The sequence below is a fragment of the Dermacentor variabilis genome, unplaced genomic scaffold, assembly GCF_050947875.1.
Source record: "Dermacentor variabilis isolate Ectoservices unplaced genomic scaffold, ASM5094787v1 scaffold_12, whole genome shotgun sequence".
Taxonomy (NCBI): Eukaryota; Metazoa; Arthropoda; class Arachnida; order Ixodida; family Ixodidae; genus Dermacentor; species Dermacentor variabilis.
In genome coordinates, this window is record NW_027460280.1 from 31,557,025 (window position 1) to 31,571,429 (window position 14,405).

The following is a 14,405-nucleotide window of genomic DNA, read 5'->3' on the forward strand; positions in this document are numbered from 1 at the left end:
GCACGTACTATTTCTAGACAAATTGGACAACTTCTGCAAGGCTTTCTTCTCTTTTTTTTTTTTTCGTCGGTAGCTAGCGCGCATTCGCACAGTGCAGACCTAACTTCAGCCGAAGTGATAGCTGCGAAACCTGCGGAGTTAGGTTTGAAGAGTGCTGCACCACAGATCGTGTTTACTGCCTAATTAAGAAGGGAGGGAATCGTCAAATGCACCTGATTTCTTGGAAGTCAGAAAAAAAAAGGGGGGTGCGCTCATAAACTGAGCCGCGCAATTGTGCTAGTGAGCATTTGACAAAGAACGAAATTTACAAAAGTTTGTGGCAATAATTTTAGAGTTGGAATTTTTTCAACGGAAACAACCAGTGAACATGGTTTCCGTAAACCATTCACAAATGACCGCGCACGCCCACTGACATGCGCGCATGCGCCCTCACGCACACGTACAACCAAACAGAAATTCTGGTTCGTTTATCTGATGGATGACTGCTCCTTAATGTTTCGGGTATTTTACTTGCTCGTTATTGCTGGAAATTTGATGGTGCATTGCTTTGCTGAAGTATGAAATGATTTAACCCGTAATCGCGCGCTCCTTGATATTTGTGTATTTGTGTCGAAAGCTTAATTGAAAACTGATGATCCGCGCTCAGCTAGGAAAGATGGGACCATTTCTGCGGGCGGCTGTGCGCACAACTCTGTTGTTGAAGTCACTTTTGCCTTGCAATAATTAACGCAGTGAATAGCGAGTATTAGAAAATCAATACTAGAAAATCGAAGCACTTTGCTGCCTTGACTAATAGCACATGAGCCCAACGCCCGGACCACTCACGACACTATAAAGCAGTGGTTAAGGAGTCGGAGCTACTTCATCTCGTCCAAGTATTCCCCGTGGTCGGTTTCTGATGACAGCGACCGCAAGGCGAACACGGCAATTAAGAGGAAGCTTTAGCTCGGGTGCTCCTATCTAAATACATGTAAATGGAGAATTCGTTTTTCTCGGCATCCACTGCACCAAATTTGACGAGGTTTGCTACATTTAAAAGAAAAACGTGAAATCTAGTGACTGTTGGTTTCGAATTTTCGAGTTAGGTCAAATTTTTATTAAAAATTGGCAAAAATCGAAAATTTTCACAAAGCGAAAATATCAAGCGTACAACTCCGTAACTCAGCAATGAAAAGTGATACCACAATTCTGTGAATTGCATCTAATAGTACATCTAAAGCGGACAAAATTGTTATGTTACACATGAATATCAAAAAATTTAGTAATGTGTAAATAGAGCTTTTGCAGAACCCTTGTAGACGACGTAACAAATTCACGTAATATATAAGGTGACACACAGAATTTGTCCGTTTTTAATTATCTAATGGATGCCGTTTACAGAACCGCGGTATCTGTTCTTGATGCAGAGCTATTAATTCGCAAATTTCGTATTTCTACTTTTTTCGAACCTTCGAATTTTTGAAAATATTTCTAAGAAAATTCAGGCCCTAAATCAAAATTCTGCTTCCAACAGTCACTAGAATGTAAGTTTGTCTCTCAAATGCGACAAATTTCATTAAAATCGGTCCAGGGGTTATCCCAGAAAAACGTTTTTGTGTTTTGCATGTATTTGAATAGTCCGCGTCGGAGTTAGGCCCGAGGTAAAGCTTCCTCTGTGCGGGCTCATTGACGCCCGACGACAGGAATCCATGGATCCTCTTGCCACTGTTGCGAAAGCAGCCGTGTCGGTCACAGCGTAGCGATGTAGGTACAACGTAGATGTATAGATAGGGCAGTTCTTGATGTTTGAAAACTTTGATTGCATTGCTGCATCAGTGTTTAAGCGGTGCGGCACACGGTGCTATACTGACTCCGCAAATGCGTTTCATAATTTCACATATTCTGTTTGACTGCATTTGCTATTACACTCGTCCTTCGTGCTCCAGCTTTTCGGTTATTTTTGAATTGGTCATTAAGGTGCAACTGAAATACATTTACCGATTTTCAACGCGGCTGTCGCATTCCGTGTTAAATTGAGTTTGATCGTTCTGTTTGGTATATCACACGACAAATTGAACTTATATAGTGACGTTAGCACCAACGTCTGCATATGATATCTTGAAACTTAAACCGTTAGCGACTGTTACATTGCTCAGTTCTCTTGGAAGAGCCTGCGTCGCTGTCTTCTCTTTGATTTTGCCGAGCCCGCTATCGTCCGTGACTGCGTACATGTGCCAAGCGGAAGCGATCGACTGCTGGTCACACACAAACTCCGATCCTGCTGCCGGGATTGTCCGTTGCCCTGAATAAAAGCGTGGTCACCAGTCACGTGTGTCATTTGTCATTTTGAGCATTGGTGGCAGATGCTAAGAAAGGAAAAATGGGAGGGAAGTGTGCCATGCTATGACCTCACGACCTGTGTCTCTCTGCTGCGATGTTTCCTACATGGATCGCATTCTCTCCATTCACACGCGGCGTGTTCCGCCCATTCATTTGGAACTTGTTTTATCGAAGGCAGACGTCCATGAAAGGGGCAGGCGAGTAGGTGAATTTGTATAGATTCATCACAAGGACAGAGCTGTTACAGTGCGGAAAGGATGACAGAAAAAGAAAGTCAAAATCGCTGACTTTTATTCCTTTTTCCTTGTTATCCTCTATGCGCTGTCCGTTTTCGTGATAGATGTCTGCAATGCGATTGGGCAGCTCCGTGGGTCTTCCGTTCCTTTGATAGCAGGGTTGGGGAGCATAAATATTCATCTGTATCTACAGTTCGTTAGTGTCAATTTTCTTCAATGTATCCAACACTTAGATATGTTCGTCTTAAGCCTCAGTTCAGTTAATCAGTTGCGCGGTGGTGTTCTGTTTGCAACTAATACTCCATTAAGCACTGCGAACGTCGCTGTGTGCAATACTGCGCTAGTCGTTGCCAAAAGCGTTTAGGTCCAACTTGTCGTGGCCCCTGGCTCGCGCCCCACTCCATGTTTTCTGCCTTGTTCTCTTGCATTTTGTTTGCAGTAAACTACAGCTCATTGTCATTGCGTTCTTTCTTTGATGCTAGAAATGCAAAATACTAAATGATGGCCAATTACAAAGCTGTCTCCTAAAGGTCATTTCCTTCAGTCTGTTTATATATGCTCCTCTTTGCCCGAGGAAGTGTTTAACCCTATAACGCCGAACGTATCTTGATGCTACACTGAACTTGATGCCTCAAAATTATTATTTAAGCACTGGAAGCTTAACTTAAACCCTATACTAGCAGCATGTTTTATAGACTGGAGCAAAGTTTTTGTAAATAATTTAGAAAATATTACATTTACTGCATAATTAAGTTTTTACTCAAATAAGGTTTCAAGTTTTTTTTTTTTTATGTAGTCTCCGTAGCTAGAAATAGATTAGCGAGATTTAGTTTATCTTGATGTGACACTGTTTGGGAATTGCAGGCTTAATTCATTTTCTTTTTCTGCTGCTTGATACATGAATGAAAAGCTTATGGGTTATCTGCTTTGTTTTTCAGAAGAAACAACAACATGTTCAACAGATAACTTTAGATGCAGTAACGGCAGATGTATTCCTCTACGGTGGGTCTGTGATTACCAAAAAGACTGTGAAGAGGGCGAAGATGAACATCAGTCTTGTGGTAAGCTCAGCGCACTTTTAACTTTTCATCAACAATCGTTCGCACTTTTTATTGCTCTCAAATGCATTTGCTAGACTTTGGTATACAAAAGGAGGTCCCAATCTTTAGGGCTGTTTCGAGACTGCCTGTGCAGAACAATCATGCGAGTCGACAAGGGCAACAATAGCGAGGCAGTTAATCAGTGCATGAAGATACGAAAGGCGAAAAATCAACTTCTAAATATGATTGACACAGAGGTGAAGCATAGCTTCATGTCCTGAAGAAAATGAGAACCTTAAAAGTAAATACAAGATTATTAAGCCTACAAGATCTAATAAAAAGAAATCGGGAAGATTTCTAGCATCATGCCTAGAATGCTGATTGAATAGTAAGTGGTTGCAACAAAAGTTTATTAGTTGGTCGAGTTTAGATATCTTGTATACTTTAAGGTTGGTATAATATTCGTGAGTTTTTTATGACAAGGGATAGCATGTTCCATAGTGACATTGATGCAGAGTTTATCTGCCATAGTTTCTTGTTCCGACAATTTGTAGCACTGTAAAGGACAAGGCTGGATGAAAATGTGGTTGGTGGTAGCTCATTATTCATGGATATGAAAAAATCCCCAGATGCAGGTTTAACATTTTACACTTGCGTGAAATGTTTCCCACCTTCAGCCTCCAATAATGCTTTAAGGGAGGTTGTTTCCACTTGGTACTGCGCATCCACAAAATGTTTCATCTACACAGCGAAAACAGAACAAAGCATTCTTTTCCGTAGAAAAGTAGCAGTGTTTAGTGTGTGTGTGTGTGTGTGTGTGTGTGTGTGTGTGTGTGTGTGTGTGTGTGTGTGTGTGTGTGTGTGTGTATATATATATATATATATATATATATATATATATATATATATATATATATATATATATATATATATATAATGTGAACGAGAAGAAAGGAAGCCAAGGGTGTCCGGTTTTTATTAGTCATATCATCATAACATGTAATTTCCCCTATGCTGTCGTTGGTGTCTTTGTTTGTTAGCTTCTTATGATATGACTTCATATACATATAATCCTATTGCCTCCAAACCCTAGTGCTTTTAGGTGTCACTAGTGCTCGTCACAGGTTAATAAAAAAATGAAAGCGCAAAAAGCACTTAAAACACCGAAGATGCACATGAGCAACAGGAAGGCACAGAAGAGGGTACAACACATCTACAGCTCCACAAACAAGGGAAAGCTGTGGAGTGTCCAAACACATGCCCAGATTTTCAGCAGTGCAGACAGGTATAGACCAAAGCTACTACACATACCTAGACAGTGTAACAAGTAACAATATTCAAGTGCTTGACATATACAGGGTGTCCCAGCTAACTTTAGCCAAAGTATAAAAATATGTGAATGCCATGTAGCTAGACAGAACCAAGGTAATGTTGTTTGCCGTCACTTGGACATACTCAAATTATTGTTTTAATTCCACCTAATTAGATAACTAGTCTTAATTAATTATTCAACTTATCAAATATTATAATTAGATTAAAAGTGTCAATGAGAAAATTGTATAGCAACATGAAAAACTCCCGATAGAGCTTTCTGTTGCTCAATACATGCCAACAGTGTCTTTTCAAGCGTGAAAGAAGCCTGCAAATGCACGCAAAAGTGCCGCACCACTGGCCACTCGAGGCACTTTGCGTGTATTCGCAAATATGAAGCACCGATTCTAAAATGCTTTTCAGCAGTAATAAGTAACCAGAGATGTCTGAGAAAAATGCACTTGTTGAGCTCAGTGTTGAGCTCAATGTAAGCTTCGATTCATTTAGTAAAGTAATGAGCAGTAAATGGCATTCGAGGTTGAGAAGGAGTCTATGCAGCACTCGGAAAAGTGTGTGTGTGTGTGTGTGTGTGTGTGTGTGTGTGTGTGTGTGTGTGTGTGTGTGTGTGAGTGTGAGTGTGTGTGTGCGCGCGCGTGTAAATAAAACCAGTTCTCAAGAATTATTAAGTACCACTTTAAGATCGTGAGCAGTGGTTATTACAATTGAGCCTCAATTTAACTAAGTCAATTTAACTAAATCACCGTCTGCCTGATAATGGTCAGCGATGCCTGAGAAAAAGATACCCAAAAGTGTCCTTCTTCGGTAGTGAACACAGAACTTCATGTTGCACTGCAGGTGCAAATTTGAAACAGGAAGGCATAGCATTTTAAGACAGATATAGAGCAGACATTTTCTTGGAGAGACTGCTGGCTTTGGATTGGGTTGCGTGCCTGTTAGGTGGAAGTGGGCAACTTCTCTGGAAGTACTGTTGACTGCAATTACGCGGTCCTTTTTTTTTGTGTGCCTCTGCTTTTTTTGTGGTTGTACTAAACTCTGCAATATATGAGCAATAAGCCATTTCCCTCTCCCACTCTTATTATTTAAAATAGGGCATGTAAGGAGGTAGATATTCCTGTGCTGCAATGTACGATAAAAAGAGAAACACTCTACTAAAAATGAAGTTGTGGTTATTTAAAAATTATTTATTTAATTATGGCATTTAACGTGCCAAAACCACGATCTGATTATAAGGCACGCCATAGTTGGTGACTTCTGATTAATTTTGGCCACCTGAGGTTCTTCAGTGTGCACCTAAATCTAAGTAGTTACATGGGTGTTTTTGTGTTTCACCTCCATCAAAATGTGGCAGGGCTGGGCAAAGATACTTTACAATTGTATCATGATACCATACAAGATAATTGGGCAACAAGTATTTGAGATGCAGATTTAAGATACTACCGCAATTATTGTATCCAATACGATACTTTCCATTTGTATCTTAAGATACTTCGATACATTCGCAAATTTCTTATTATGGATCTATATTATGTAGCAGCAAACGTGTATGCACAAAAATGTTTGCTTGGAAATTTCTTAACTCCAACCAACCTTGTTTCATTTGAATGAAATGTCTGTTAGTATCTCAAACTTTCTGTCTTGCAAAAAGTATAGTTTCATTTCAAAACAATTTATTGGGGTTGTTTTAGCTGCTTAACATAAAATCTCTCTATATGCTGCGCTGTCAGCGGTTTTTGCTTGTCGCTTTTGTTGTTGATGGGAGTCGCAGCTCTTCTTACTGACCAGCTAGCAGGTCGACATCTAATGACATCAATATGAAGCATCTGCACGATTGCGCAGATGCCACTATGGAGTTTTAGCTTCTGAAGTTTTCCCGCCAGCCCTCACTAGAGGGCTCTGGTGGAAAGATAAAAGACTGTTGCTGCCTTTAGTTTTATTCAGGTCGCTTAGTGGCAGCAGTATCAGCTTGAGAAGCCAACGTTTATAATTCACACAGTGATGTTGCGATAGCAGTATCGTTATCTTAAGATACACTATACATTCTTTCCTGTATCGAACATACAGATACTGATACACACCTTTCCAAACATATCATGATACAGATGCAATATACCCTAAGTGTATCTGTGATAGTATTTAAGATACTTGTATCTTCAATACTACTACACAGCACTGAAATGCAGCTGCTGTGGTTGGATTCAATCCCGCAACCTCGTGCTTAGCAGCACAAAACGAAAGCCACTAAGCAACTATGACGGGTAAAGTCATGGTGGTACACCACAAGCGATTAAGGAAGAGTTTTTGTGAACAGTTCACGAGTCGTGACGCAGCTACTGCACCATACTACAAGCTTAATGCATCCCACGTGTGTGGCAACAGCTGTTAGAAACATTTATGTAAGTATGGAGGCTCTTAGACAAGATTCAGCAGGCTGTCTTAGAGATTCTTTGCTGCTCAAAGAAATTTCAGAGGTGCTTACAGGCAAACATTCAAGAATTCCATGCAGACTGTGTGAAGCCGTCAAACATCCAGGAATACAAAAATACTCCATTCAGCTCTCTCTCTCTATGTTGAGTGCTCGTTTTCAACCTAGAAGAGGCACAGTCTTGAACCCCAAAAACTAGAGATGATGATCATGTGTTACTGTTCTTTACAAAGGTTTGTAAACCTGAACTGTTCGACATTTATTTCCTTAAACATTTGACATTTCAATCCATTAGGCATGAATTTTATCTTCATCAGCTGTTTAGCAGCTTTGCTAGCATATTTTGGGTTTGCTCCACTTGATTCGCCATTGTGAGGAGGATAGTTTGGCTATTAAATATACAATAACTGTTCATTTTGTTAGAACAAGGCATTAAGTGTTTTGACTGCAGTATGTAGATTGACAAAAAGAGGCCTCTCGTGTGCCCAGCAAAGCGCTGTGAAGTGATGGTTTGCACGGTATGGTTGTTGCCTTTGTCTTAACAAGTGAGCACTGCGTCAGTTTAATTACTGTGAAAATGGGCTACATAGAACCAACACATCAACCAGGTTGTCGTTGATGGGCGATGTACAGTGCCTATTTTGTCCTCCAGTGTGTCTAAATTGAGGGTTTAATTATGAATTTTAAGCACTTAAATCCCATATTTTTAGTTCTTAAAAATCGGGTCTCTAGTTACGAGTGTAGCTATCACTCATGGTGCAGCTGAAAGCGGCCTTTAGTTATAGTTGTCAATGTAAGCTCAAGATAATCGCCCTCGTTCCTCATCCACGGTGCGCCTCGCACTAACGCCGATCTGTACGTCGATCGAAAGTGGCGCTGTTTTGGATTTGTGATTTGTCAAGACCTGGTGTGTTTTCTATATAAAAAAAAATTGTCGGCTCTAATTAGAAGCTGGAGTCATTGGCCTGGCTGAAGACTTGGCGTGCCACTCCAGATGTTGGGAGAGAAATATTATACAAGGTGATCACACAAACAGCACATACACCTACATAACACATGCACACTCAAGCTGTTCACAAAGTCTCGTTAAGGCTTGTAGACCTTACAAAAACTAGACGCGCTTTTGTAGTGCTCTATGTACTGGTGGTGCTTCCCCATGGACCGAGAATGAATCGCAGCTTGCACACAATGTTACACACAAAGCAGATTGGAGTCTGACTCTGATGGAGCCTGATACGGTGAAGGCTTACTTGTTCTTTCTCATGAGTTCTGCGAGGTGCATTATTTTTAGATTGAGCTAAGTATACACCCCTTTATTCATTTTTTTCCGCGTGATTAGGGCTACATGTCAGCCAATTGTTTTGTGCTCATAAATTGTGGAGTTCTTGACTTGGCTTTATCTGTATGCCTTTACTGCTTTTTTTTTCAGCTCCTCCACAGTGCAATTCAAACCAATTTTCATGTGGGCAGTATGTTTTTAATCAATCCTACTGCATACCAAAGCACTGGAGGTGTGACCAAGTTGTAGATTGTGTGGATGGAACGGATGAAAGTGGTGACTGTAGTAAGTGTTCGATTTCTTTCTTTAACCCTTTCGCTACCGAGCACTCTCTGAAAAAACAGCCCAAATATACGGATTGCTTTTATTAGTTCCAAAAAACACATACGGAAAGAAAAACCCAAAAATTTATTACCAAAAGTCTTTATTTCAGAAGACTGGAAAATAAAATGAAAGGAAAAAAAAAAAGAGCAACTAAGTGTTGGATTAACCACCATACTAATAAACACTTTACTGCGTAAGGTTCAAAATTCTAAGGTTAGCTGAATATGTGTGTTCTTTGCTCTAAAACAGAGCGATATTATCACTTTGATGAACACTCTGTATAACTTGGCTTTGACCTTTTTAAAGGTTTGCCTCTGTAAGGTACACTTCAAAGCAAGACATTGTGTACTGCGCAACGCCACAATCGTCGTCAGAGGTCCTGGTTTCCTTTCTATTGCTTCTCTTCCGATCAACTGAGGATCGTTTGAGCACATGAAGCATCTCCTTGTTGGCATTTGACATTTAGCAGTTGGTGGAATGTACTCGAAGTAGCGAGTGACAAGACATGATATAAGAAGCTGAGGATTCAAATCCTTACTATATAAGGTTGAGATCGAGAGTTCTCGTCAATCGGAGCCTCTACAAGACGACGACATCATTCTGGAGAGCTTTTCAGTACAAAAACGTGCTGCTCTGTCGTGTCCCTTGCCGTGCAACATTGAAAAATTCGGATGCAGTGAAGCCAAACCAACGTATGTGCGGTGCAGCGGAACTTGTGTTTGCAGGTTTTAGTTCGGACGGGCCATCTTGTCCTTCGTAAAAGCAGTGCAAATTCCAGTGGCAAGCCTGGCTCATCCTCGGTAGTGAAAGGGTTAAATATATGTACCTGTATGTAGACCCCACAAAGTAACTTGAATATCAGCGTACTTCGAGCGCTGGACGTCAGTTCGCATGCGATCCTGAAGCGGGACCAGCTTTTGTGAGGCCACCTAGCTCTCCAGCACCCCTTCACTATAAATTTGTGGGCAAGGTGGCTATGGGAGCTGTCTGCCAAATTTATATAGCTTGCTGATTTATAGAGATGTTTCATAGTGCGGCAGCCTTAGCACATCTTTTTTGGATGACGCGGTCGTAGCGAGTGGGACCATAGGTTTCGAAAGGCCAACTGCAGGATGAACAGTATTCAGCATGTTTTGAACGCGCCTGGGAATGGATGTCGACGGTTCGTTCCTTAAACATGTATGTACTTATATTAAATACTAAACACTTTAGTATTGAACAATGTATTGTTTTGAATACTTAACATGTAGTTATTCAATAATTTGTCGTTTTAAGGTTGACTGTCAGGTCTGATCAACACTTCCTACATTAAGTTGGCCAGAATTTCCCTAGTTACATCGTCATGAGTATGCGTCCGAACTCCGAACTCTCAGTCATACACTAGGAGTTGAAGAGCTGTATGTAGCTGTCCCATAGAGTAATATAGTAAATGTCGTTTACTATGTTACTCTAGCTGTCCCTGGCGCATTTTTTGGCTTCACACAAAGCCACTCATGGTTGGAGGCCTGAAGCAGACTAGTGGTGGCAGCTGGTTTCAGTTGCACGAACTGGTCGCTGCGAAGCATCTCTACTTTTTCCATCATGACTTGACTTTCCCGTTCCTTAGCTAGAGTGAACTGTACCTCAGCTGTCTAACCACATAGGAATAACTTTGGATTTGTTGCCATTGCACCGCGAGTCTAATGATGCCCGCGAACTTCACCACGTATATGGGTATCCTCGATGATCGGAGTACACCAACCAAGAACAGGCGGAGGGAGGGGGGAGTGCACCCCGTGCACCAGGGTTCAAGGGCCATGGACCAGCGGCACAATCAAAGCCTTCACAGCTTCATTTATTTCATCTGCATTGCATGCCTGGTGTGACCTGCCCTTGTACTACTCCACAGCAGGGCACTGGGCATTGTACTGATTTTGGTGCTACTCTGGTCCAGAGCAAAGGCTGTCCATTTGGTTAAGAACGTGTCGTGTTTACAGTTCTGCTCGCTGTCATTATTGACGTTTGATGGTGCCGTTGTAGCTTGTCATTGTTTTTTCCTCTCAGAGTTCCATCCACTTCTAATCAGTTCACAATTTTTGGAGGCCGTAGGCCTATCCACTTGTGAAAGGAAGGATGCCACCCTGTCGTTGTCGCAGAAAGTATCGCAAGAACTGCGCCGCACTGGCGTCAGCAGCATCTTGAAGACGATGAATTGTCCTAATCCAAGAATAATCTTTTTTTTTAGTTCTAGGCATGAAAAGAAGAAAAAAAAGAAGCTTCGTCCATGGATTTTAAACATGTGTTGTTTGCAAAAAGAGAAAGTTGATACATATTGTTAGACATTGTACTATCAAAGGCACTGCAGGTGTTGACATCTGTATTGACCATGCATATATCTTTCAGGTCATAGTGCATCTGTCGGTCAGTCAGTATATATTGCGACATTTACGAATGAGAGAGAAAAAAAAGCTCTCCAAATCCACAGGATCTGTTTCATCCTTCGTCATTGCTTATGGTATTTCGGCTGGTCACCTCAGACTCAAAAGCCGGGCAGATCCGGCGTTTTTTGATCTCTGAGGCAGATGACAAACATGCAAGCTGAACTTGTGACTTGCTCTGGGAGGAGGAAGTGGTGGAGGCGGAACCACGCGACTACAGCAAACATCTGATTTCACCTAGCCAAAGCAGGCCAAAGCTCCGGGCACTGTCTGAAAAAACTGCAAGCATGCCGGTGGGACAAGCATTCCTTGAGACACCTCCACATGCGGTGGCCTAGGTTACGGTGGACCGCTGTGTTCTTATGAGGTGGCGGGAAATGCTCTCAATCTCGACGAGTTCTTTGTCGACAGGGCTTGGAGTGCCTGAGAGCACTCGATGTGGGAGGAGAGTGATCAAAAAGAACCAGCTGAATGCAAGGCATGTGCTCATTCGACCAGTCAACGAGAGCGATCTAGAGCGTTTCGAAACGACTAGCCAAAGGTGCCATTAAGTCTTTCGTTACTGCGCCTGTAGAAATCTACAATTTGATCTGCATTTCTACACATTGTTATGCATTTCTGTAGGAATTCGTCTACTAGCAACATCACATACCCTCTGAAATGACAACTGAACTTTAGGTATTTGTCACATTTGACAAGTTTTGGCAGATTGGGGAGTCTGGAAAAAACTCCGACTGGAGGTGTTATCGCGATTACCCTCTGGTGCTCCTATCAATTCTGCAATAAAAAGACTCAAAATGTGTGCTTTGGTCAACTCGGCAAGATAATCTTTATATATCAGCAGCAGCAAAGACACAAATTTTTCTCGGGTTGTCATTCTTGTGATCAGAAGTATAGGCCATTTTAACAATGTCTCAAACAATGGTAGATGCTCATGAGTGCATGTTATTTTGATAATTGTGTTCTACTACTATCAAGTGCAACTTTATTTTACCCCCTCGTTGGTTGCTTTTATCCATAAGCTCTTCGACAGTGTGTGCACAAGTTATTACGAGCAGTCCTTCACATCATGTACGGTTTTCACCCACACAAGAGCACGCAGTCGATTTCAGACTGACCTTCGACAGAAGCTTGACTAGCTGTCAACTCTTACTATTTGAACACTGCCTGTTCAAATGCCCTTATTCATTAGTGTACAATATTGTTCAGCATGCCACACTACTGTACAGCACTGTACAGCACTGTACAGTAGCTTAACCGTTCATGTGGAGGCTTCAGCACCAGTTAAATGTACACTAGACTACCTTGCTTGCACAAAAAAGCTTATTGAATGCAATAAGGAAGTATGAGGAGGCTTCTGCATGCTCCCTGACAGCCATTGCTTGGCAAGCCTAGACAATACACTAAAAAACGAACCAAGTGCCTGCCTCGATGAGTAAAACAAATGCTCCCTGTACAATAGGTAATTACATGTTCTCATATTTGTAAATCCACTGCTTTCCTGCATAGCACAACATTAACATCACTATGGCTCGTACTCACGCCAGCAAATTGTTGTAATTTTGGGGGGAACTAAATTTGCAATTTGGAAAAAATTGGGGACTGAAATCCAGGTGCACAATTTGTAATTTGAGATTTTTTTGTTTTACTTTCAGTGCTTAAACTAAAAATAGCAAATGATTACTTTCATTCGTGTTCCTTGAGGTGCTCTGATGTTTCACATAACTCTCATATAAGTTGTCTGAACAATTATTACTGCTATACATCCATTCAAAACACCAGTGATTAAGCTATAAATTTATGTATCGCAGTATACATTGTAGTTACTACATCCTGAAATAAAGTGTTAAAACATAAAAGCACCAATAGTTAGCAAATTTCTCACAATAACGAAAGAGGTATGCTGAGGGGCAAATAAATTTTGAACACTTATTTCAGTGACTGCAAACATTGCTTCTTAAAATGAGTTTAGTAAAATACTACTTTGAAACTTGCAGTAAATTCAAGTAAATATCATCATAAGCTCTTCAATGAAGACAATCACATCTCGAAAAGAATTGAGGGAACCATTTCATCTCATTTGAAGGAGGATTGGCAATGGAAGTTTGCAACATCTCTGTTAGTAAAAGTTTTATCAATTAGCCAAAATTTAATAAACACTGGCTGACACTGATATTGAGTAATGTGATTTACTGCAGTAATAGGAAAAATGACTAAAGTGCTCATATAATTAAGTGGAAGGGCTGTATCTTGGAATGATTCATACCATTTTATATTCTTTTCAGCCTTCGATGGTCATTCGATTGTTATTCCAGCTTATGTTATCTCTGGAATCAGCCGTTTTTTGTGATGAATAAGAAAGTGCAAATAAAAAAGGAAATCAATCCTTATAAAATATTTTCCCATATTTTAAGCAGCCTTTCTGACTTCCAATACCAACACTGTAGGTCTGCTTTCCTTAGCTTTAACTATTTAAATAGGGCTGTTTTATCGTGGTTGCTTACTTTATTCACATGTTTTTGATGTTTATTTTTTCATTTTGCTTTGTTTTTTACAGAATATCGTGTGTGTGAAGAAAGTGACCATAAATGTGGCAGTGGTTTGTGTGTCCCAGTGTCCAAAAAGTGTGATGGCTATTATGACTGCAGAGATGAAAGTGATGAAGCATCTTGCACTACAAGTAATTATGGTTCTATTGTGGTTTTTACTGAGCTCATGCTTACTTAGCATATAATTAGAATGAAGTTGGATGCAAATTAATATTGATAATAGTGATGACTGCAGCACTAGTACATGCTCTTAATGGGAATACTACCGTTTAGATGGAACTGCCTGCCGGTTAAATGAATTTCGCTGTCGGCATGGCAACAAGTGCATTGATGAGAGCAAGAAATGTGACCACTGGGATGACTGTGGAGATAATTCTGATGAAGAAGGATGTGGTAAGCACTGTCCTTGCAGTGTATGCAAGTTGCAGACCACGTATATATTTTTCTTTAACCTAGTGGCACATGTATGCCTACCTAAACATATTTT

At 40.7% G+C, this 14,405-nt stretch overlaps 1 protein-coding gene across 5 annotated transcripts in view; it reads left to right on the top strand.

The window, feature by feature from the left end:
• The window catches only part of mgl (low-density lipoprotein receptor-related protein megalin), a 258,781-nt gene that overhangs the window by 149,946 nt on the left and 94,430 nt on the right, over window positions 1–14,405 (top strand). Inside the window, exons 2-5 of one of the 5 annotated variants that reach the window (XM_075677360.1) lie at window positions 3,494–3,616; window positions 8,779–8,913; window positions 13,927–14,049; window positions 14,192–14,311. In XM_075677360.1, the coding sequence (XP_075533475.1) occupies window positions 3,494–3,616; window positions 8,779–8,913; window positions 13,927–14,049; window positions 14,192–14,311 (501 nt within the window). The remainder of the gene's footprint in view (window positions 1–3,493; window positions 3,617–8,778; window positions 8,914–13,926; window positions 14,050–14,191; window positions 14,312–14,405) is intronic. The other 4 variants (XM_075677361.1, XM_075677363.1, XM_075677362.1 and 1 more) reach the window with 4 other exon arrangements.